This window comes from Panthera uncia, chromosome B4, assembly GCF_023721935.1.
Source record: "Panthera uncia isolate 11264 chromosome B4, Puncia_PCG_1.0, whole genome shotgun sequence".
In the NCBI taxonomy this organism is placed as follows: domain Eukaryota; kingdom Metazoa; phylum Chordata; class Mammalia; order Carnivora; family Felidae; genus Panthera; species Panthera uncia.
This window is the reverse complement of record NC_064809.1, coordinates 89,008,668-89,033,230: the sequence shown is the minus strand read 5'-3', so window position 1 is coordinate 89,033,230 and position 24,563 is coordinate 89,008,668. Positions and strand designations below refer to the sequence as shown.

Sequence of the window (24,563 nt, the reverse complement as noted above, 5' to 3'; positions counted from 1 at the left end):
AAACCAATTTGACAATAAATTTCATATTAAAAATAAATAAAATAAAAAAATGAAAGTTATCCAAAGTCTTATGGATTCTGCCTTTTAAATTCATCTTCTCCTCTCCAATCTCTCCTACCCCTGCCCTATATCACATCTTATCCCACGTACACATATTTCTATTCTTGTAACTATGATGTTATATCGGAATAACAGCAGCAAATTGAATAAATGCTGGTGATGTACCAGTTACCGTGATAAGTGCCTTAGAGATATTATTTCATCCCATCCTCACTACAACTCTGTGAGGGAAATTCTGCATCGGTATCCTATTTTTACACATATGGACGAGTTAAACTACCTGCCTGAGATCACAGTCACTGGGACACAGACTGGGTGACCCACCGCTGGTGCTTTCTAACCCTTTGTTAGGCTACTAAAGTGGGTTTCTTTTGTGGGTCATCCCTCAACAGACTGGGAGTTCCTCCTGCAACTTCCACATCTTTACATTCTCTGCACTTAACAAACAGTACAGTGTTGATAAATGCAAGAGAAGTGAGTTAATTTTTCCTGTGTGTAAACACAGTGGCTTTTCTACACTGCTATTTCTCTGATAGATGTCCCCTGGGGTGCTCTCTATGGGCATCCTGTTGCTAAGGGTCTTGGACATGCCTACACACATATTGTATTTGAAAAACAATTCTCCTGAATTCCCCACACTCATCTCCGAGAAGCTGGAAGTTGCCAACTTGAAAACCACAAGAAATACTGCATTCCTTATTTTTCTTATTACACTGATTACCGAAACAGTTCCCAAGGAGACATATTTAATTGAAGAGATCATTCCACTTCACAAATGAGAATAAAAAAGATTTTTGAGTATGTGGCTACAGTGATAAATGTCAAATAAAAGAACAGCAAAGGAAGGGCTCTCCTCAAGCATTCAGATCCCTTGTGCTCACTTGATCAGGCGGCCCGTGTAGTGCTTACAACAGCAGGCGTTGATTAAGTCACAGTCTTGCCTGAAACACACAAACAAGCAAGGGTCACCTTAACGATATCTGCTTTGTGCTCACTTCTGTTACCAACAATTACAATGTACTACACGCTATAAAAAGTTTCCAGGAGTCTCACCAGAGAAAAGCATTTTGTAATTTTCATCTTTTTTAAAAAGATTTTATTTTTAAGTAATCTCCACACCCAATGTGGGGCTCGAACTCACAACCCTGAGATCGAGCATCATATGCTCTCCTGACCGAGCCAGCCAGGTGCCCCCAATAATTTTTATCTTAACATAAACCGTTTCCATTCAGATTTCCTGGGAGTTTCCAAATATAATATTTGGTAGAAAGAGTCCTGTTTAAAAACTTCCCTCTGCCATATCTAACAAAGAAAGACCTCAAGAGACAGAATTAGCAATGAGAGTCTCCCATCCATCCAGTACCTGTATTGATAAGTTACGAGATTTAAATGCTACACTAAGCACACTAAAATACTGCAGATGCTTTACCTTCTAAATGCAATGAATTGTGACATTTGTGCATCCTGTAGGTCATTTTCTTTGAGCAAGGTTCCAACTGCAGAATATAAATCTAACACAAGAATATAAGAGAAAAAAAGTCAACAAGGAAAAGCACCAAATTACAACATTGTTTCAATGGAGAAACTAACGCAAACGGAACACAAGTTCTCTATGGGAACATCAACCTCATTTGCTACAGCAGCCAGAGCAACACAAGAGAGAATGGAGATAAGGGTTCCAGATACCCCATCCTCAACAGAGAGGTCAACCACTAGCCATTAGAACGGCTCCTAATCTAGAACACAACCCCTCATCACTGATGGCTTGTGAAAGCTGAATTTAAAATATGAGCAAGAAGACAAAATATGTAATAGAATTACAGCAACGTAAGACTTCTTTCTGTCTTAAGTTCTGGTGGGAATGAGAAATAATTTGAGACTTTATACGCTTTGCATCTGTCGTTTCACTTTTAATCTTTACAACATGCACAGGAAGCTGTTATTATTATATCCAAGGTTGATATTTAGTAGAAAATATTAAGACACTTCCACAAAGGATGGCAAACAGCTACTCCCCAAACACTGCAACGCCCCACCCCCCACCCCAACCATGTGTTTCCTACCTACCCCCAGCATGGTCCTCAACTAAACCTCCCCATGGTCCAGCAACTAAAAGGTTAACCCCGGCACAGCAGAGGCATCCATTCTAAGAGTGACCCTACCTCAGCTATTACATAGTTTGACCACAAACACTGATTACAGTCTAGATATAATGTGGAGCCGGGGCTCTTGGAAGTAAAAGCAATTTTCCAAAAGGGGTATGGTGCCTGGCCTCCCTCTTTCAGACTTCAAATCATTGGCAATGATGACATCCACTTCCAACCCCCCTCAAAGCAGAGAAGTAGGCTTCCTCTAATCTGTCTTACCAACAGTACAAAACAGTGAACATTTCTCATGAGAGACAGATGTAACAATTTGGGTAAGAACATTCTAGGCTTTCGTGCCTTCCCCTCACAGCAGATGAATCCCAGGGGAATGAAAAAAAAAACAGCCCAGGCCTTGTGATGCCCTGCTCGAGGAAGCCTAAATTAGTTGCTTACTGAGCCCTTCCTGGTTCAGATGAAGGGAAGATTATCACTAAAAAATGGCCAATGCTCAGCTCGCCCCCCAGCCAAGCCCTGGGCTGCCCGAGCAGGAATTTCCAAAGGTCTCACAGGGTATTGTTTTCCTTTATATGTACAGGATCGTGTTGTTCTGCTCCTTGCTTTTTTCACTCTCCCTGCACCTTACAGATCAATACGTACACCATATTTCATTGATTCTAAGATATACATTTTTCTCCCACTTTAGCATCTCTGAAATTCCAGCCCAGCTCTGAAGCCTGTCTTAGGCCCCTGTACTTTGGAATATAATGGAGTCATGTACTCAGTGATTTCATTATCAGTGCAAGTGTACTATATGCCTCTCTCTAAGGAATATTTACTCAGTTCTTTTAAGGAAGGGACTAATTTCACAGCTGAAGTTTGTGACTGAGATAGAAAAACAGCATCAGCTGAGGGCTCTGCTGCCATTCTGAAACAGAGCACTTTTTTTTTGTTAAGTACATTCTCATTAACATAAAGAAGGGGTGTCAGAAGGAAAACCAATCGTATTTCAGGTAAATCTACAAGGAGTGGCAAGGAGGGCAAGTTATTTAACTGCCTAAGTCTTATTGTATTTCATAATTATTAGCACCTACTCTTAACTGTTGTGAGAATAAATATTACCTATTAATTCTTCATAATACATGTAATAAAAAACATCACAAAACGATGCGGCTTATAATCCCATGTATGTAAAACGGAAATAAATTATACATGCTTGTGTATGGATATCATAAGGTTTAAAGGATGAACACCTAAGTCTTACTACAGAGCAGGAGTGGTGGGCGAGTAATAGTGATAGTATGTGACCTTTCGGGGTTGCCTGAGAGGAAATCAAGAGGAAGAGTACAAGGAAATATTCGTTTTTACTTCAAACACTTCTGTATTATTTGACCCTTTTTAAGGAATATAAATTATTTCTATGATCAAAAAAAAAAAATCAGGGGCATCTGAGCGGCTAGTTGGTTGAGCATCGGACTCTTCATTTCGGCTCAGGTCATGATCTCACGGTTTTGGGATCAAGCCCCGCGTCCAGCTCTGCATTGGGCGCGGAGCCTGTTTAAGCTACTCTCTCCCTCTCTCTGCCCCTACTCCCACTCTCTCCCTCTCAAAAAACAAAACAAGACAAAACAAAAACTGAAAGGGCATTTAGAGAATACTACATATCATATGATCCCATTCCAAAAGAAAAAAAACATTACTGTAACACATGAATGGACACGAAACCAAGGGAACCACATATTCGACACACAAAGCAGGAAATGCTTACATGTAAAGCCGTGCGTCACCTGCTTCACATACGAGCGAAAGTAGCTCAGTAGTTAGGGCACACCCGTAACAACGATGGCAACTACAATAAATTCCCAGCAGTGATCATTTAAATCCTCACTAATTCAATTTTGAGTAAACCATCACACTATTTTTTTTAAAAAAAGTTTGCTAAGTATAGAATACAAATAACGATCAAAAGGTTTACTCTACTTGAATTAACTTGTAATAGTTCGTTTAAGATCTATTATTTACAAAAAAAACTAACAGTGCCTCAAAACTGAAGAATGCCCTCAACCCTCCTAACAGCCCCACAGGCAGTGCCACTATGATTCCCAGTTTGCAGATGCTTAAGTGATGTGACCTGCATCGGGAGCCTGTGCTCTTTTTGACCTTCTGTTGTCATCCTAACACCCACAATCAGAAGCAATGCTTGTCATTTTGTAAGAAACTGTAAGAACTAGTAGGAACTCCAGTTGGCAACAGTTTCACAACCACTACCTCTGGTTCACAAATGTACCCAAAGCAACAAATGTATTTACTTTCCCAACTGTTATAAAAGAAAATCTTCATTAATTAGGATATGCTTTCTCCTGAATGAACTTGGATTCCTGGAGCTTTGCTTCATTTTAAACTAATCATCTATATCCAATTACTCACTCAACAGATATTTACTGAGCCCTTAGTGTGTTATGTGTCAAAAGCTTACTTCTTGTGTGTGTGTGTGTGTGTGTGTGTGTGTGTGTGTGTGTGTGCGCGTGCGTGCATGTGTGTATCGTTAGCCCTTCCAAATTCCTTCCAGCATGAGCTGTTACAGATAAGACCTGTTAAGGCAGGTTTGGTCACATATGTTGGGCTAGGAAAGCTTACTTCTTTACAAAATTCTAAGGTACTCTGCTTTTGATGATTAATAAATTAATTTATGTTTTTTTTTTAATTTTTTACTGTTTATTTTCTTTTTTTTTTTTTTAATTTTTTTTTCAACGTTTTTTATTTATTTTTGGGACAGAGAGAGACAGAGCATGAATGGGGGAGGGGCAGAGAGAGAGGGAGACACAGAATCGGAAACAAGTTTATTTATTTTCAAGAGAGAGAGAGAGTGCAAGCGGGGAAGGGGCAGAGGGAGAGGGAGACACAGAATCCGAAGCAGGCTCTAGGCTCTGAGCTGTCAGCACAGAGCCTGATGCAGGGCTTGAGCTCTCAAACTGTGAGATCACAACCTGAGCCTAAGTCGGATGCTTAACTGACTGAACCACCCAGGCGCCCCGTAGTTTATTCATTTTCAGTGCCTAAATTTTTTACTAGCAACATTTATCTTCACCGTCAAATAAAATTATAACTAGTCATTTAATAGGTACATTGCAAAACTGAAACCATAACCCTACACAATACAGAGGCTTACACTTACAAGAGCGATGATCACTTTTTGAGAATTGAGAACTGGCATCCTCTTCTGGGAGTCGGATAAAAATAAATGTTTTATCTCGTATTGAGACAGGGAATGTTGGATTATCAGAGATATTCAGCTCTGCATCAAATATTGGAAACTGGCGTCTTGAGATTCTTAAGTGAAGATAAAATAACACACCAAGAACATGAGTATCCAAAAAAGTGTCTTCGTATATCATCAGAGATAATGTCAACACTATAACTAAAATCTGCTAATAGATAATAAATAGGGTGAAAAGGCTTCCCATATATGCATGGTAAATAGTAAATGAGTTTTACAATAGACTTAGCAAGACCATAATGTTACATTTATCAATCAGTCCCCTGCTTCTAGCAAATTAAAAGCATTAGAGAAAAATGTCAGGGAATTTACCATTCTGGGAAGTTGACCTACCTTCCTCCAGACCACAAAAGAACTATACGAGGTAGGAATTAGCCTCATTTCACAGGTGAGCAGCATGAGGCCCACGGCCAGAGGGAGAAAGCAGAGGAGCTAGGAGGCAAATCCGGGCCCTTCTGGCTCCATAGCCCTTCCTATTTACATTAATGTGGACTCTTTGGGGCCTTTTCCAAATGCTTACATCACACTCTTTTTCTCCTTTTTTCTGTGTATAGCATTTACGTGGCCTCATTTTCTCAGCGGAACCAAATATCCACATCTTCTCTTTGCTTCTATTCCCTCATCCTTCTTTTGTTCTTAGTTTCCCAAGACTAGCAAATCATACCAGAAAGCAGAGTCCCTATGCTACAAGCAGGTGCCTTGTCACAACAGAATCTCTCCTTGGTTATCTGGAAGAAGGTGGATTCCCTGACAAGACCCAACATCAGCCTGGCTATCAGAGCTAGTGGTACCCTACTGTCACCTTCAACCCTCCCCAACAGGGTTGAAAGGGAGAAAAGGGAAGGAGGCCACCCTGCTGAAATATCCCTGCAGATATAATTTTGGGAGTGCTGAGAATCACCATGGATTTCAGGTTTTGCTTCTGACCCAGAACATGAAACATAACTTCTATTTCTAGGAGTCCTTCCCTGGTATCATTGGGATCCTTTTGACATTAAATATTTGGTGATGATGATTAGGAAGAAATGATAAAGGCAGCACAGCCCAAATGACATCAAAAGCGTTACTAAGAGGAATTCCTAAGTTTCAGATAAAACTGAGTTCTAAGAAATCTAATGTGCATTGGGTTCTTCCAAGATTTTCAGATTTTAAAGTGACCAATCATCTACCAACCTCCCCAAAGTGAGGTGGCCTTTGGGTAGGAGCAGAAGGGTTATACGAAAAGGGTCTAACTGCGTTCTTTTGCTTAATGTCTTAATATGAACCTACAACATCCTACCCTATCCCTGTCAATTCTTCCTATAGTCCTACCCAGGGCAGACAGGGGCATTAGAGAAGGTCGGTTCGAAATGTTCTAATTTCTGCTGACATCCAATGAAGAAAATGTTCAAGCAACAAAAACAGCATTTTATAAGAATGTCAATCAAAAACAAAAATAAATTTTGGCCCAATGAATAAAATGGTCTCTTAGTATTCTGAGATCCCATTCCATCTATTAGAGGATCACTCTAAAGGCTTATGAGAAGACTAAGGAAAGAAAAGGATTCTTTTCTACACTAAGGGGAGTAAGATGCTATGGGGGCCACCAGTACTCATCAAGGAGTACAATAGTGTGTTCCTTTTTTTTTTTTTTTTTTTGGCTTGGGGCTCCCTTTACAAAAATTGGAGATAATTCTTCCCCATTCTCCTTTGAACTCTAATGAACTCATTTCCAAGTCTCTGTTCCCCTTGGGCTTATTCTAGTCTCTAAGGTTGATAATAACTTTATTCACATATATACTTTTTAAATCAGGAAGATACATTTCTTTTTTTTTTTTAAGTTTACTTATTTATTTTGAGAGAGAGTGAGTGAGAGCATGCAGGGAAGGGGCACGGAGAGGGAGAGAGAGAGCGAATGAGAAAGAGAGAGAGAGAGAGAGAGAGAGAGAGAGAGAGAGAATCCCAAGCAGGCTCCATGCTACCAGCTCAGAGCCCAATGCGGGGCTCAAACCCACAAACCGTGAGATCATGACCTGAGCCGAAATCAAGAGTCAGTCACTTAACTGACTGAGCCACCCAGACACCCCCCAAAAAAGTCATTCTTCTTTTTTTTAACGTTTATTTATTTTTGAGACAGAAAAAGACAGGGCATGAACGGGGGAAGGTCAGAGAGAGAAGGAGACACAGAATCTGAAACAGGCTCCAGGCTCTGAGCTGTCAGCACAAAGCCCGATGCAGGGCTCGAACTCACGGACCGCGAGATCATGACCTGAGCCAAAGTCGGACGCCCAACTGACTGAGCCACCCAGGCACCCCCAAAAAAAGCCATTCTTAAATTTCAATAATAATTCATGCTAGACCAGTAATGAAAAATATTACCTTTGTTTTTCTAACTGTGGGTCAAAAAGTATATATATACCTGAAGGCTAGAATAGGTTCGCTAAAAAAGCACAGTAAATGTACTGCACTGAATTGCACTAATTCAAAAGCTAATATGTATTTTTTTTAACCTTTGATTTCTAATACAACAGAGAGAAAATGCAAAATTTTAGTTATATTGTACCTCGTAGCATTGTTCACAATTAGCTCAGATTCTGCTCTGTGGTTTGTCTTTAGTTCAATAGCACAATTTCTTGACTTAAGAGTCTCAAAAAGATCTCTCAGCAAATTACCAGGTTCAATGCTGGGTAACTGTCTAATATCACCTAAAAGGGGAACAAAAAGGATACAGTTGGTTCTAAGTAACGGGGGTCCTGAAATTTAGAAGTTGTTTTTATTTCTCCCTACTGACATATGTTATAATTATAAAGACTTACTCTAAGAAAAAAAAGCCCCAAACATCTTTGTTTAAAATTACTTAAGAACATGAACTCTTTAAAAATATTTAACAACAACAAAGCACTGAAAGTAAACAATATGAAATATAAAAAAGCAATAACACAATAAGGTAAAATCTGAATTGAATTCCTTTCAGACCTATAACCCCAAGCAAACTGTGCAGGGGTGTATATTTTAGCCAACATGTGAAGAGAAAAACAGGCCTTAGATCCTTAGATATATGGTATTTAGTCCCCTATTCAATCTTGCTCAATGTCTTAGTAGACCTGGAAGAATCTACGGACTCAAATAAACAAACTAAACACATGAAATACAAGATAAACAAACCCAACATATTTCATAATAAATTTCAGTAATATAGTGATAATGTTTGGCTCTATTAAAATTCTCTTTAAACAAACAAAACTTGGAGTTAAAAAAAAACAACTATTTTTTCAGCGCAAACTGGGGAAATGCTTAAGCCATTAACAGAATCAACTGCTCAGAACACATCCTCAAAGACCTAACAGAATTATTTATATACAATTTGATTCTCACAACGCGATTCTATTTTTTCTCCATGAAATCATACAGTCTACAGACCAGAGGTACCCAACAGAATCTAACTAAATCTCACCAGAACGGGAAAGAATTTAAGAGGCTAGTGAGGTCTAATTTGGGTTATTAGCTGAAAATCATAAATTTACTCCTAAGTGGTCTGTAATTCAGACTTTGTATTATTCCCAAATGATCCACATGGTTATTTCCTCTGAGTGTGTGACATTTTTACTACCTGAACAGTCATCATTTAGGTGATTAGCAATAACCCCTAACAACTCTATTTCATTTCACCACCTGGCCTGCTAATATCCTGGCCCAAATGAAGAACCACCCAAGCTAATAGAGGGAGTAGTCAGACTGAACTCAGGGTAGCTGGAGTGTGGACTCTGAGAACTGGCTTCCCACCTGCAGGATATGGATATCAACACCACCAAACGGTATAAGCAACCTATTAACTGCAATGCTTTGAGTAAACAAATTAGGATTCCAACAATATTTCACTTACCAAGGATAATAAGCTTAGAAAGTTTGGAGTGCTCGCACAATAAATTTAAAACTGACTTGAAGATCTTGACAGATACCAAACTCCCTTCATCTACAACCAGAACTCTAACAGAGGAAAACTTCCATGGGCTGTTCTTGGCCGGGTTTTTTTTCTTCCAGTAATAGAAACTATAATTGACCTATAAGCAAAGCATGGCATTTTAAAATTCAGGTTATAATAAATTTTACGAAACAAAATTTTAACATGTTATTTAAAAATTTTTTTTTTTTTTTTAAAGTTTATCCATTATTGAAAGAGACAGAGCACATGGGACGGGGGGAGAGAGAAAGAGAGGGAGAGAGAGAATCACAAGCAGACTCTGTACCACCAGCCAGAGCCCGATATGGGGCTTGAACCCAAAACTCTTGGGGCACCTGGGGGCTCAGTCGGGTAGGTGTCCAACTTTTGGTTTCAGCTCAGGTCATGATCTCCAGTCCGTGAGTTCAAGCCCCACGTCGGGCTCTGTGCTGACAGCTCAGAGCCTGGAGCCTGCTTCAGATTCTGTGTCTCCCTCTCTCTCTGCCCTTCCCCCCACTCGCACTCTGTCTCTCTGTCTCTGTCTCTCTCTCAAAAATAAATAAATATTAAAAAAAACTTGTTTAACAAAGTTCTTAAATGAGGGGCAGGGGGATGTACATAGAGTCACATAGGGAAACAGGCTAAAGAAATAGAGAACACAAAAGTTTTAGGGCTCAATACACAGAAAATATAGATCAAATAAATTTAAAAAGAAAAGATCAAATAGTTCAAAAAATTGCTTCCTGATAAGTACTATGTGTGTTTAACAAGCTTTGCACACAGCACTATTCTAACGCAAAATCTCCACCTCTCTCTTACTGCTCTTGATTAAAGAGCTCCCTATTCTTTTCCAACCTTTTCTTGGCCTTCTGAGATGGTCCTGTCACTTTGGCTCACCCCCTCTCCCCACTGGAATACTCCATTTTAGAAATAAAAGGCTGCCTTCCCAACCTATGAAAATACTATTTTTCTTCTAATATTCTAAGCTCTCTTCCTTACCACTTAAATGTTTGTTTTATTTATTTTTTGATAGAGAGAGAGGAAGATGTAGGATCCAAAGCAGGCTCCGAACTGTCAGCACAGAGCCTGACGCAGGGCTCAAACCCACAATCTGTGAGATCATGACCTGAGCTGAAGTCGGACGCTCAACCGACCGACCCAGCCACCCCTTACTTCCCAACGTTTAAAAACATACCACCAAGGCTGACAGCTCAGAGCCTGGAGCTTGCTTCAGATTCTGTCTCCCTCCCTCTCTGCCCCTCCCCCACTCACACTCTGTCTCTCTCTCAAAAATAAACATTAAAAAAAAAAGTTAAAAAAAAAAAACTACCACCACCAACAACAAAACAACTAAAAGAACTATTTATTAAAGATGTAATGGGGCGCCTGGGTGGCTCAGTTAGTTAAGCATCCGACTTCAGCTCAGGTCATGATCTCACAGTCCCTGAGTTCGAGCCCCGCATCAGGCTCAGCGCTGACAACTCAGAGCCTGGAGCCTGCTTCCGATTCTGTGTCTCCCTCTCTCTCTTCCCCTCCCCTGCTCATGCTCTGTCTCTCTCTGTCTCAAAAATAAATAAAAACATTAAAAAAAATTTTTTTAATAAATAAATAATAAAGATATAATAATATTTACTATTTTAAAAATATAGATGAGGAGAAAAATTTGGAAAATACAACCAGAGAACATTAAATATTTTGGTATACATCATTCCCAAAATGTTTCTACATTGTCACTATATATATAATATACATACATGGATTTTTTAAAAATGGTATCGTATCTTTATTTAATGTTTCTACTGCAGCTAGATTCAACATATATCTATTAAGGAAAAGCCTTCATATTTTCCACATGAATGCATCAATTCCCTTCAATAACACCCTCATTCTCTCAGTGGCCTTGTCTCACAATAGAGTGTTTGGAATCACTGCTAATTTGATTTTACGTATTCAATCAGTTATCTTAGAAATGCCTGGGTGACATTTTCCACTATACTTTTAGTGCTACCAATTCAATACAGGACCTATCTATGAGCCTAGATTACTCCCTTACACACTAACTCAAAATGAAATTGCCTGATGAAATATAGGACGCCTAGCTAAAACTGAATTTCAAATAAACAATAAATGACATTTTAGTACAAGTATGTGTGATGCAATATTTGGTACATCTTATACTAAAGACTTGTTTTTATTTTTATCTGCTCCATCTGGTAACCCTAGCCCAAGGATGATAAATAAATGGCACAAGTGCCCCATCAGTGCCTTTCCTATGGTCCTACACTCTCTCCTGCCCCTAAATGTGGCTTCAGAAATACTCTCCCAGCGTTCCAAGCAGATATTAAGACACTGCCAATTTCATTCTAAATGAAATTCAAAATGATCCCACTCTGGCTCTCCTCTTCTAATCCAACCCTTAGACTCATCAGACGTGAAGGCGTAAAGGAAAAAAAATCATAAGCTGATCAGAAGACCCTTCCATCAATGAGCTACACTGAACCTCTCTAGGACTATGTTCACCCTCATGACAAATAAAGGTAATAGGTAACGTCACTTCTGGGGTGGCTCATGGCTCTGTGATTCTATACAGTCTTCCTTAAAACCGCTTTCTTCATTTCACTCTCTTGCTTAGGAACCTAAATGGCACCCCAGTAAACCAAGTCCAAGCTTCTCTGTTAGGTCTATAATAAATGAGGAAAGTATGGCACCACCGGAGGAATAATAAGCAGGGAGGTGAGAAATCTGAATCCAGGTGCTAGGTGCACTCCTGGTTAAGATCGTGGGCAAGTCCTTTAATGCCCCCAAATTTCAACTGGCTCTTCTACAAAATGACTCACGTCACTGATTTATCAAGGATTTAATGAGATGGCAAAATACTTTGCAAATTTTAGAGCTCAAATTCCCAGTCGAAACCAAATTCAATTTCCATTATTTTGCAATACGTGGAATTCATTCCAATCAATGCAGTCACCTCAAAACCCATTATGATCGTTTTCCTTAATGCCTGTGGAAAGACCTGCCCCCTAAATAAAATGTCCTTCTCCTCACCTGAGGCTCTCTGTCCTTTAGAGTCCAATTCAATGATCATTTCCTTCAGAAATCTTCCAACAGCTAAGTTTCTGGATCTACAAAATGACAGGTCAGAGCTAGAAAAACCTCTCCAGCTCTTTACAAGTTTGAAATCTATGACTTCTAACTACAGCCAAAACTGTTTTTCAAGCATGTTAATTCATTTGAAAATTTCATTACGTGTGACTATTTGCCAGGCATTGTTGTGCGTGACAAAGATAAAGAACTAAGCTAGATGATCAAAGTCTTCCCTTTCATGGACCTTTCCTTCTGTAAAATAGAATAAAACCTTTCCCTTCCAATACAAATGCTTCTCAAAATAAGGCCTGTGGACTGTAACATGTTGGTAATCAGTCCCAGCAGAATAAAGCTGGTGTCAGAATCTAAACTTAACTACATCATTAAGCATACGCTTCAGTTTAGCTGCCTTTTATTTTTCCATAGTAGTAAGACTTTCTCAGTGTAGGGAGCAGTGTACGGATTTACTGTCCGGCACTAGCTCCTGCCTCACGCAAACCAGTAACAGTTTACAGCCTGGATGTTCTGAGTGGCACTGACCTCACTGTTCAGCTGCTACAAAGCGCGGATCCGTAAAACATTCAAGAAATACCTACTGATTGTCATCAGGAAGAAATAAAACATCAGCTGATTCAACAAAGCTTATCTTTAAGGCAAATGTTTTATCTGCAGAGAAAAATGTAAAAAGCTTTACCTGACACAGTGTATAAGCGTTAAAACCAGTCTTCTGTTGCAATAAGCCAGCTGCTTTTCCTGTTGGTGCTGTTAATAACACGTCTATAGCCTTGTCGGCCTTCAGTAGACTTTGCTCAGTAAAGGTAATCCATTCGTCTGGTACATCCCGGTCTTGTTCAAAATCTTCACAAGCTTTTTTTACTTCTTTTTCTTCCAACTGCTCCATATGCTTAAAAAGACGGCTAACAATCGTGGTCTTCCCACAACCGCCTTTCCCACTTATGACTGTCACAGCATTGGAACAAATCATTTCCAAAGCAGCCACCTGATCCTGATCCAGCAGAGCGTCACTGATTTCTGCGTTAACCTCATGTTCACCATTGTTCCAAATATGGTCACCACTGTCCTGGCTCTCCAGAATGTCCACAGAAGTTTCTAAATTGCTCTCATCAGGCTGACTTTCGTCCAGTGCATCATCGCTTCGTGAGTTCTCCGGTTGTGCGGTGTGAATTGACGCAAGCACCCTTTTGACGTCGACATGTAAATGCCATGGGGGCCTCGTCATCAGGTCACATATGGAAGAGGCAATGTCTTTCTCAGCCTGGTAAAGGTCATAAAGAAAGATGCAGCCCTTCTGGTAGGTCACCACACCAATATCCTTCAAAAACCTCAGAGACTGCCAAGCATCATGGAAAGACATATGGTCTGACAAATTAGAAGTGAAGTCAGCTTCTTCAACACACGTGTGCCCTTGCTCTCTACATATATGTTTCAGTTTAGAATATATTATTAATGCATTCTGCTCCAAAGCAGTCATCAACTGGAGGAGAGACTTGCACTGACAAAATGATGTCCAACTTGCCTCACACTGCAAAAGCTTCAGTTCTGTGTAGGTTATCTTTAAGAAAACAGAGTTCAAGTTTATAAAAATTATAAATGTCGATGAATCTTATTAGAAATACAGTAAAAACTATGTAATTTGTCAATAACTGCTTAAGTCCCAGAAGACATGTATATCAAGTTGGAGGAAAAAACTCTGTACCTAATACATCACCAAGTTTTTACTGTCCTGTGATTAAAGATCTATATACAGGGCACCTGGGTGACTCAGTCGGTTAAGCGTCCGACTTCGGCTTAGGTAATGGTTTCATGGTTTGTGGGTTAGAGCCCTCAGAGCCTGGAGCCTGCTTCCTATTCTGTGTCTCCCTCTCTCTCTGCCCCTCTCCCACTCTCTGTCTCTCTCAGCCTCTCAAAAATAAATAAAGGTTAAAAAAAATTTTTTTAAAGATCTATGTACATTTTTAATTAAAATTCTATTTTCTCAAAACAATACATACATAGTTTCGAAAGTCAAATAACACCATGAAGCTTATCAAAAGACAGGAATCACCTGCCTTACTCTTTCCATGCTGACAAAGTCAACACTACCAACACTTTCAGTTATTTATTCCAGAATTTACTCCACATTTCCAAGTACTGTTTACACTATCCTTTGTGGGGGTTTCTTTGTTTTTTGTTTTTTGTTTTTTTTAGATTTTCGATATTTAGTATGAACTCCCTACTATGGAAAGTCTTTCTCTGGGGAAGCTCTCTCTTATACCATCACCTCCATACCTTCTTCTCCTCCTCCCATCTTTGAACAAAAGTTATAGTATACATTTTGTTAATCAGTTTTGGTTACATTGATGTTAAATAGGATTCACAGCTGAGCAACATGATATACCACGATTACATGCACTTTTGTGTCAAACTCTTGTGTGTATGATGACTGCTTCACTTTCTTGGCGTGTTTAGGTGTCTATGTGCCTCTCAACAATTCTGCCCCAACTCTACTGAAGAGGCAGAGAACTTCCTTCACCATGAACCACTCAGCAAGTTCTCCACCAGCTCCATTTTTTTTCATGGAGACATCCCTGCTAGAACCCTCCTTCTATCTTATGGGCTGAAATGTGTCCCCCCCCCGCCCCAAATTAATATGTTGAAATCCCAACCTCCTAGTATTCCAAACTTGGCCATATTTGGAGATAGGGTCTTTAAAGTGGTAATTCAGTTAAAATGAGGTCACTGGGGTAGGCCCGAATCCAGTATGACTGGTGTCCTTATTAGGAGAGAAGATTACAACAGACAGGCACAGAAGGAAAATCATGTGAAGACACAGGGAGAAGTGTCTTCTCATGACCATGTACAAGCTTAGGAGAGAGGACTCAGAAGAAGCCAACCAGACCAACACTTTGATTTTGGACTTCAAGCTTCCTGAACCATGAGAAAATAAATTTCCATTGTTTAAGCCACCCGAACTATGGTATGAAGCACAGATTTAGATGGTCAGCAGCCCCAGCAATCTTAACCCCAGTAATGGTCTTTATTCTTGATGGCAGTTCACACACTGAGCAATGGACTTCAAGCCTCCTTCCCCCACTTGAGTCCCAGAATATGCATTGCTCTGCCTCTCTTCTCTACTCGGTAAATACATGCAATAATCAAATGTTCCAGAATCTCATTTTGCAAAACATACTGAAACCATCATCATTTTACATAGGGAACAAATTCATTGTTCCAGTATTACTCAAATTGTGGGGGGAGGGGGTTCTAGGAACATTCCTGGAGATCCAAGAATTATCTCAGATTTTTTAAATTGTATTTTCAATTGGAAAACCGCCCATAACCAAGTCCTGCAACATTTAAGGGCCACATTTGGTTCCCAACACCCCTGAAGCCTCATAGCATCACTCCTACTTTTGGTCTATAATGATAAGAACAGAAGTGGGTTCATACGTAAATGATATTATTGTGCCAAATAATAAAAGTTTTCAAAAGTTCAAACAGGAAAGGGAGGGACTGAAATGAACTTGCCAAATTCATAAGAACTGGTGCCTTCAATGAGATCTGTATTCAAGTTGCAAATGGCCATTTAGTTACCAAAACATGTTTCCTGTTAAATTATATAATGAAATTATTGACAATATGAATGTCATCAGTTTTGTTATTTTGTTTTCCTTTATAAATTTACTGTGTATGAGCTACAGGTGTAAGAACTTTATAGTTGGTTCTAACACTAAACGAAAAATAAATCAACATTGCAGTCCAATACAAATTTTTTTCCTTTGAAAGAGATGTAAAAATTGTCAAGTTTGAGACCTCCCCCCGCCCCCCATACAAGATGCTGCTGAGTAAACATCTTACTTACTTTACCAAATCCAAGTTTCCACGGATGTGTACTTAACATCTCTTCTATGGCTCCCAACACCTCCTTAGAACCTGAACTTATGAGCCGTTTAAAGTGTCGAGGCAGAAGAACTGGAAGGAATTCCATTATTTTTGGAAACTGCAAAGCTGTCATTACACTTATAAATGGAACTATAGGATAATAGAAAAGAACACATCAAACATACAAATGAGCTCACAGAACAATTGATTTGATGGACTTTCTCACCCAGTACAACCAGTTTAAGAAATCCTAATCAAAGAGAGATCAATAAGTGTATTTTAACCAGCAAGAAAATTGATTGTATTATAACAATTGATTTTGTACTAAGGTGGTTTTCACTGTGTTTAACTCCAAAATTTATGTTCCTCAAATGCTTAGACAACTGCTTCTCGGCCTTCTATTTCCTTCTGGTTACAATATAATCAGTAAAATTTGTGACTCTGTGATACAAAGATAAATTTAAAACTAAGCGCAAAAATAACTCATTACATTTTAACCTTTATAATCATTTTTCTGACTGTAATCATGATTCTTTTGTCACTGAAGTCATTCAATGCTGTCCTGCCAAATTTATTTGATATAATTAAGAAATGAAATATTCCACTCATGCGGATGTCCAGATAGCAAGTCATAATACATAATTATTTTATACCATTTTGGGCTGAAATTTTTCCAAAAGGGAATACTCAAGAATATGAGTATCTTTCTCCTCTGCCTTCTTAAACAGAATCATAACTAGAACCGAATAACTAACAACTGAACTTTTTCTTAATGACTCAAGGAAATCCCATGGACACAAAAGTTAGAGACAAAGACAGAATCACAGTGTTAGAACTGGGGAGGAACTGAAAGGAGCTTAAAGATCATCTTACCCAACTCTCCACATTAATGACGAGGAACCTTGAATGACAATGACACATCCCAAAGCGATAGAAACACATTTTCAAAAACACATTTTAAAAAAGAATACTAAGCCAAGATACTATAGGGGTAATGTCTTAAACACACTAGTCATTAAGTATTTCCATTACACTAAAAGTGGATGATAAAATCACACCTACTTGTGTTTTCCAGAGGAAGGCACATCTCATTTTCTGGTAGAGACTCTTCCCGTACATTCTGTTTTGACTGTTTTTGATGATTCCTTTCAATTTCCTTTTGGAAAGTTCTTAATGTTTCCCTAAGATTTTCAAAGTTGAGGTTTTTATAACTTGATACAGCATTTACCCATGCTAAAAATTTATTTATATGATCACTGGAGACATTACAGTCTTTAAGAAACAGGGAACAGATATTTTTTTGATTGGGTGGTGACATATCAGACTGTAAAAAGTAAGATGGAAATCCTTGAACTTGATAGCTCCTCAGTCCCAAAGGTTTCACCTGTACTTTCACTCGCCACCAAGGACCCGTTACTGGAAAACGTCCAAACACTTCACATTGCTCTTGAGTGTTTTCATCAGGAATTACAACTTTAAAAAAAAAAAGTTAATTTAAGATATTTAAAACCCCTTTTTCAATATTTTACCAAATCTACCACTCTCCTTAATCGCCCCACAGCACCCTGTACAGATAGATGTCTATGAGGGAATCCACATTCCACTTACCTGTTTATCTGTCACCCTCTACTACACAGAAAGCTCTCTAGAATAACAATGTTTCACTTGCCCTTGTATTCCAAGAGCTGAGTATGGTATAGGGCAAAAGTCTGCTGTTTCTCTTCTAAAAACAGTCATCTCTACTATACACTGACCCATGCCAATAATGACCTTCATGCCATTTCTAAACACTGGCATGGCCCCTCCCACCACAGGACCTTTGCATAAGCTGTTCCACCTGTTTCAAATGTTCTCTTCCTTACTGTTTACCCCATTTGCTACAGACCTCAGCTTAATTGTCACTTCCTCAAGAAAGCCTTCCCTGAATCTCAAGAATATAACCTCTCTTAGCACTACTTACTATTCCTTCTATGCACTAAATAATAGTATAGTTACTTCTGTAATTATTTAAAGAATGTCTGTTTAATTTACCAAAGGATAAGACCCATTAAGACAGAAATTTCATTATCTTATCCCTCCTGGGTACACCTGCAACAAATACCACCTTGCTTGGAACAAGATAGCCAGTCACTAACACTTTTAGGATAAATGACTACACCCTCCACAAACACTTGAAAACTTTCTGTGGAAACTTGTGCTGGCCACTCACAGGTAACTCTTCAAATTCAATTAATTAAAATTAAATAATATTTAAAATTCAGCTCAATAGCACAAGCTGCACTTCAAGGTTCTTAATAGTCACATATGGCTGGTGGCTATTGTACCGGACAGAGCAAATACTGAAAAATGCCATCAGCACAGAAAATTCTACTGGTCTTTGGTTACCACTAAAATATTCTTAAATAAAATATTCTTAAATATCAGTCACAATGTACACATAACAGGTATAATTTATAGCACAGGAAACTACACAAGGTAAACAAACCCCCATCGCAACACTATTAACACAAGGTTAATGAATCAACAACGCCTTGAGATGTTTCTTGCGTACGTGCGTCTATTTTCGAAGTAGCTGAAAAATAAATACACATTTGATTCCAGGCAGGACAGGAAAATAGTCTGAAAGTCTGATTCCGGGTGTGAATACAGGCTGGACATTCAACTGTTTCCTCGACTATAAAATTACCTCAAAGAGTTGTGAATATCAAATGAGATAATACACACAGAACACAAGCTTCACGCATAGTATTTACTCAAGTCACTGCTATTATTATTATTATATTATTATTATTAATATTATCTTATCCTAAGTAGGACGAAAACAGCGAGGCCGTCCTAAATAAAATTTTGTTAGCAATGCGGCGCCTTACTTAGGACAACACCAGAACGGGAAACACTTCAGCCTCCAATCCCATCCCCTTGGGGCAGGGGGCTTCCTCACCGCGGAGGAGTCCGGGGAGGGCGCCAGCCTTTACGCCCCCACTGCACAGCTCCTCGGCGTCGACAAACACCAGATCTTCAGTCTCCTCCGCTTCCTCCTGATAGTCATCGTCCTCCTCCGCCAAGTCCTTCGGTGGGAGCAGAGGTCCCTGCAGTTCGCGCAAGTGCTGGGTCAACCAGGCCATGACGATCCCCCCCGAGCCTCTCCCCACATTCCGGAAAACCCCGGCAGGTACACGGCCATGATCAGCCAATCAGCTTCGCGACGTCCGGCCTGCGCGCGCGCAGGGGGCGGGGCAGCGGCGAAGCTCCGCCCCAAGTCTCCCGCGGGAGGCGGGGATAAGACGCAGACGCCGGGGACGGGGCGAAGGGCGGGGTGAAGAAGAGAGGGCACGCCGGTAAGCGTACTCGAGTGTCCGCGGGATGCCTGGACCAACCCCGCTGGCTGGACAGCGTCAGGGGAGGGCACTTGCAGAACTTCTAGCACCTCCGGAGAGAGATAAGTGAGGGAAGCCCAGGTCTGGTGAGCCAAAAAGCCCGGAAAAGCAAGCCATCCCCAGCACCCTAAAACGAAAACCCAGATGCCCTTCAGGACAATCGGTCATCACCCAAAGCACAGAGCAGCGAATCTCCAGTCGAAAGACCCGTTTATTCATGGCTGCTTTGGTCCTCCGCTTTCTTAAGGAGTTAAATTCATATCATCAAAGGCTCTTATTCAAGGTACAGTTCTCTACGCCCCGTTCCAGACGCAGAGTATAGGGATCTAGGGCAGGGACCCAGGATTCTGTCTTTTTCATGCACGTGCCAGGTTCTCTATTTCGATGCTCAGCCGGGTTTGGAAACTACTGGATTAGATGACATTCAAAGTCTGTTTCCTCTTTTCCTCTGTGAGTGCACACTGGTCTCCCAAGCTCCTTGCAGCTGGACTACCTACCTGCTAACAGTGGGGCAAAACAGCATCTACTTCTAGCCAAGAGTATGGACAGGGACTGGGGAAAGGAAGTAGAAGAGAAAGCAAAGAGGCTTAAAAAGTTATTCCGGAGCCATGGTTCCCATACGGGATACTGTTTGAAAGTCATGGTACTCTTTGAGGAACACCATAAAACATATGATTACCTTACTATTTTTATACTATTTGTTATGAAACTACTCTATTAATAATAAACCTAAAATACCTAAACATGTGCTGTTTGCTAAATCCCAAAGCATTTTATGATAGATTTTAATATACATTAACAGCCAGCACCAAAGTTTTAAGAAAAATCTATGGGAGAAAATACTAAAATTGATTTTTCCCTTTGGATACAAATCTCTCTTCTTGTTGCTTTTAGAAAAACTCTGTTGTAGCTGACAAAACACCAGGTGTTTCCAAGATTTCCAAGGATCATCTGTGTGACGTTGAATTCCTTGCTTAACACTCAATAAAGGCTACTGTTCCCACCACAGTATTAAACCTGGTCTGCCACAGTCCTGGTCTCTTGGATGGAAATCAGTGGATACCTTCTTGCCTTTGTCTTACCTCACCTCTCAACCTTTGACGCTGGTAACTATTATCTTCTTGTAACACGTTGTTCCCTGGGCTTTCGTGACCTGTGTTCTCATTCTCAGGGCTTCCTCCTACTTCTCTAGCCATGTATAGTTTCCTTGGGCTCCTCTACTGCCCTCTTAAGCACTAATATTCCCCAGAGGTCCATCCTAAGCACCTTCTCACTCTGTAACCCTCCCCTCGAGCATCTTTCACCTACTCTGGAATCTACACTCACAGACTCCTAACCTCATCTCCAAACCTGTGCAAAAAACCGCCTAGTAGATGCCACTGCTGGATGTACCTCAGCTACTTCAGACTCAGCGTATCTAAACTGAAAGTTATCTGCTGCCCAAATCTTGGTCACTTATGTGTGCCCGGATAGTATATTCTTGTTACCGACGTGGTGATTAGGGGACAAGACTCCAGAGGTTAAGCTACTGTTTATATAACTCAATTGCATTCCTCGAAGTAAAGTGACGATTTGGGATGGTGCGAACTTTGCTTCCCTACCTGTTGTTTCTTCGTTTTAAAAATGTTAACTATTCAAGGTTTCTGAATACCATTTTTACCCTTTTTACACAGTAAGCAACAATACTCCAATCTGGCTATGCATGAAAATCACTTGGGATGTTTCTAAAAGTGAGATTCCTGGATCTACCCTGAAGGTACGTGTCCACAAACACAGACATGGAGTTATTCGCTCTGTAATTGTTGTAGTAGCAAGTAAGTGGAAATAGCAGAAATGTGTATAAGTAAGAGACTTACTGAATTATGATACATCCATCCAATGGAATATTCTCCAGTGACTTTAAAAAAGAAAGGAAAATCTCTATGAACTGATAATGAGTGGTTTTCAAGATATTCAATTAAATAAGAAAAAGCAAAGCCATGCGTATAGTTTTATTTATGTGTATATGGGTATGCTTGTTTGGGGGAGAAAGAAGGAAGGAAGGGGGATAGGAAGCCAGGAAGACCAGGAGAGGTAAACCCAGAAATTAATGAAAATAGTTACCTACAGGTAGGATAGAAAGAAGGTAGAGGAAACAAGACTGGGAACAAGATCTCTGAGTGTAACTTTTTATAATGGTTTTAACTTCTGAACTGTGTGAATGGTTCACTTATTCAAAAATAAATGAACCAAAAGCAAACCTGAATTGGACACAAACAGAAACAAATGAAAGTGTCTATCAAACATATGCTATAACCTTGCAGGGAAAATAATTACTTCAAGTTACTTTTGAATACTTTGAATAAATACTTTTAAGTTACTCTGACCATAGACCCTTAACAGGATATATGCTGAGGACAAAAGATCTACAAAGTAATCTTAAACTTCACCACACACTATGGGTAATGCTAGTTTTAATAATGTTATGATAATTTTGAAATTATGTATCATAGGATAAAGCAGATAAGTAAATGCCTTTATGTTTTTATCAAATGAAGGTTTTTAATGGATATGAAAAGAAAACAAATGGAATGAGAAAACTCCTACAATATTAAACTTGAATTAGCAATGTCAATATGAGCTGTGGTTTCTTAAAATATATTTTCTAGTTCTGTCTATTGAGAGGACCTGAAAAGAATGTCATCCCAGTAACTCTGATCACATCTACCACCCTAACTCTTGGTTTTGGAATACCATTTTGTCATTCAAAGAAATGGAGGCTTCTTAAGGAGTGGCTGTTTCTACCTCTGAAACAAGGAAAATAGAAGGCAGACCTGGGACTTGTTGTACCAGATGGCAAGGAAGCCCTCAAAAAACAATGGGGTGATGATAAAAGGATTCAGGCGCCCCCTTGAAGGGACTTCCACTAACCAAATTTCGGGAAGCTTGAGAATCAGAAAATCACTGCACTTGATTGTAACACACTGAGTATGTAAAAAGTGATGTGTCCATTGTGATACTTCCTAAAAACAAAAACAAAACAAAATAAAACACCTTTTAAGGAAGAAGGAAAGGGGAAAAAAAAGGAAAAGAAGAAAAGAATGTCAGGTAAGAAATTTAAAAAGAAATTCTAAAAATATAAAACACCATTTTGCAATCCGCAACGTAATAACGGATTCAAGCAAGGGTCACAAAAGGATAAAAAAAAAAAAAAAACATTGAGTGAAAAGTCAATGGGAAACCGTGGCTCAATAGTCTCACGGCTATAATAGATTACAAACTGCAAAGGGGAAAATGTATTTTTACAATGAAGATTCTTGTCAGTCACCCCTTTATCAAGTTTTCAAACTTCACGCCATTAATGAGACAAACTGATGTGTGTCTCATGGTAGGATGCAGTACAATGTACAGAAGATCAGCTGTGAAGTATTTTTGCCAAAAACATTTAACCTGGTTTTAATTAAGGCTGCAGACCACATTGTTCAATGAAAATATGTGAACTACATATGTAATTTAAAACTTTCTAGTAGCCACATTAAAAAAAGAAACAGGTACCATTAATTGTAATGATGCATTTTATTTAGTCAAATATATCCAAAATATTTTTATTTCAACAGGGTAATCGACATAAAAATCACTAATGAAAAATTTATGCTCTTTTTTTTCATGCTAATTCTTTGAAATCTGGGGTATATTTTACCCTTATAGCACATCTTAACTTGGACTAACCATATTTCAAGTACCCAATAGCTACATGTGCCTGCTGGCTACTATATTGGATAGCACATTTCCAGATCTAATTTCCAACTTGCCTAAAATCCAAGGAACTGAGGTATAAACTAAATAATGCCACGAGGAAACAGAAAGATCTAAAATAGAAGTCAATACAGTTTTCATAAAGGGCCAGATAATAAATATTTCAGGTTTTGCAGGCCCTGTGGTCTCCATCACATAATTCTCCTGCCTCCTCCTCCGGCTCTTCCTCCTCCTTCTCCTTCTCCTCCCTTTCCTTCTTTCTCTTCTTTTTTACAACCCTTTAAAAATGTAAAAGCTGTTTTTAGCTCTAGTGCTGTTCAGAAACAGGCCATAATATATGCAACTTGACCTAGCACATGTGACATTCTACAAGACAACTGACCTGGATTTTCTGAAAAGCCAGCGTCATGGGGGAAAAGGTAGGAAAGAACAAGAGGGATTCCGGGATTGACGTAAGTCCAGTCACTGAAGCCAAGAGTATCAGGAATGGATACAAGGTGAGGCTAGAGAGGTGGGCTACAGCCAAACATGCCGTGCCTTGGGAGGCCTCAGTAAGGTTAGTGAGGAACCACTGAAGGCTCTAAACAGCTTAACCATTTTCTCCTGAAACCGTGGCTATTCATCTCACACAAAAGCAAGCTCTCGTGTCAATGTCTGCTTGAAATCTATCCTAGGAAATTTGTTAAATAAATCAGTCTGAATCATGAAGCAAAGAATTTTCAGTATCTCATTCATGTTGCTTCTCATGCAGAAGTTTTTTTTTTTTTTTTTCCCTATGTTATCTATAATGTGTCTTCTGGTTATTTTGGAAATGTATTTGTTTTAGAATGCCTGGAGGGGATCAAGGCAGGTAGCCCACTGTGAAGTTGTCATTAGTAAAGCCTAAACATTTTATTGGGAGAGCAGGGAGGGAATAAGGTTTAGTGACCTGTTTAATTAATGTAATGAAGTAAAGCACACGGTTAAGGTGTAGTCACGATAATGACGGTTTCACAGTTACACGAAAGCACTTCAGATTAATTTATCCTGATGGGTGTTTGAATTAGTATTTTGTCTGTTTTGTTTGTTAAAGTAATGTCTGGAAGGAAATGGTAGAATCAAAACAAGAAATGGGTTAGGGGCGCCTCAGGGACTCAGTCGGT

General features: G+C 39.4%; 1 protein-coding gene across 2 annotated transcripts in view; it reads right to left on the bottom strand.

Annotated features, from left to right (window-relative positions):
• The window catches only part of HELB (DNA helicase B), a 36,246-nt gene extending 16,757 nt beyond the window's left edge, over window positions 1–19,489 (bottom strand). Inside the window, exons 1-9 of one of the 2 annotated variants that reach the window (XM_049627404.1) lie at window positions 19,251–19,489; window positions 17,372–17,782; window positions 16,290–16,459; window positions 13,122–14,000; window positions 9,284–9,461; window positions 7,964–8,105; window positions 5,320–5,474; window positions 1,490–1,571; window positions 942–1,001 (exon numbers count right to left, since the gene is read on the bottom strand). In XM_049627404.1, the coding sequence (XP_049483361.1) occupies window positions 942–1,001; window positions 1,490–1,571; window positions 5,320–5,474; window positions 7,964–8,105; window positions 9,284–9,461; window positions 13,122–14,000; window positions 16,290–16,459; window positions 17,372–17,782; window positions 19,251–19,434 (2,261 nt within the window). In that variant the 5' untranslated portion in view covers window positions 19,435–19,489. Of the gene's footprint in view, window positions 1–941; window positions 1,002–1,489; window positions 1,572–5,319; window positions 5,475–7,963; window positions 8,106–9,283; window positions 9,462–13,121; window positions 14,001–16,289; window positions 16,460–17,371; window positions 17,783–19,179 lie in introns of both variants that reach the window. The other variant, XM_049627405.1, reaches the window with a different exon arrangement.
• Window positions 19,490–24,563: the final 5,074 nt, after the last annotated feature.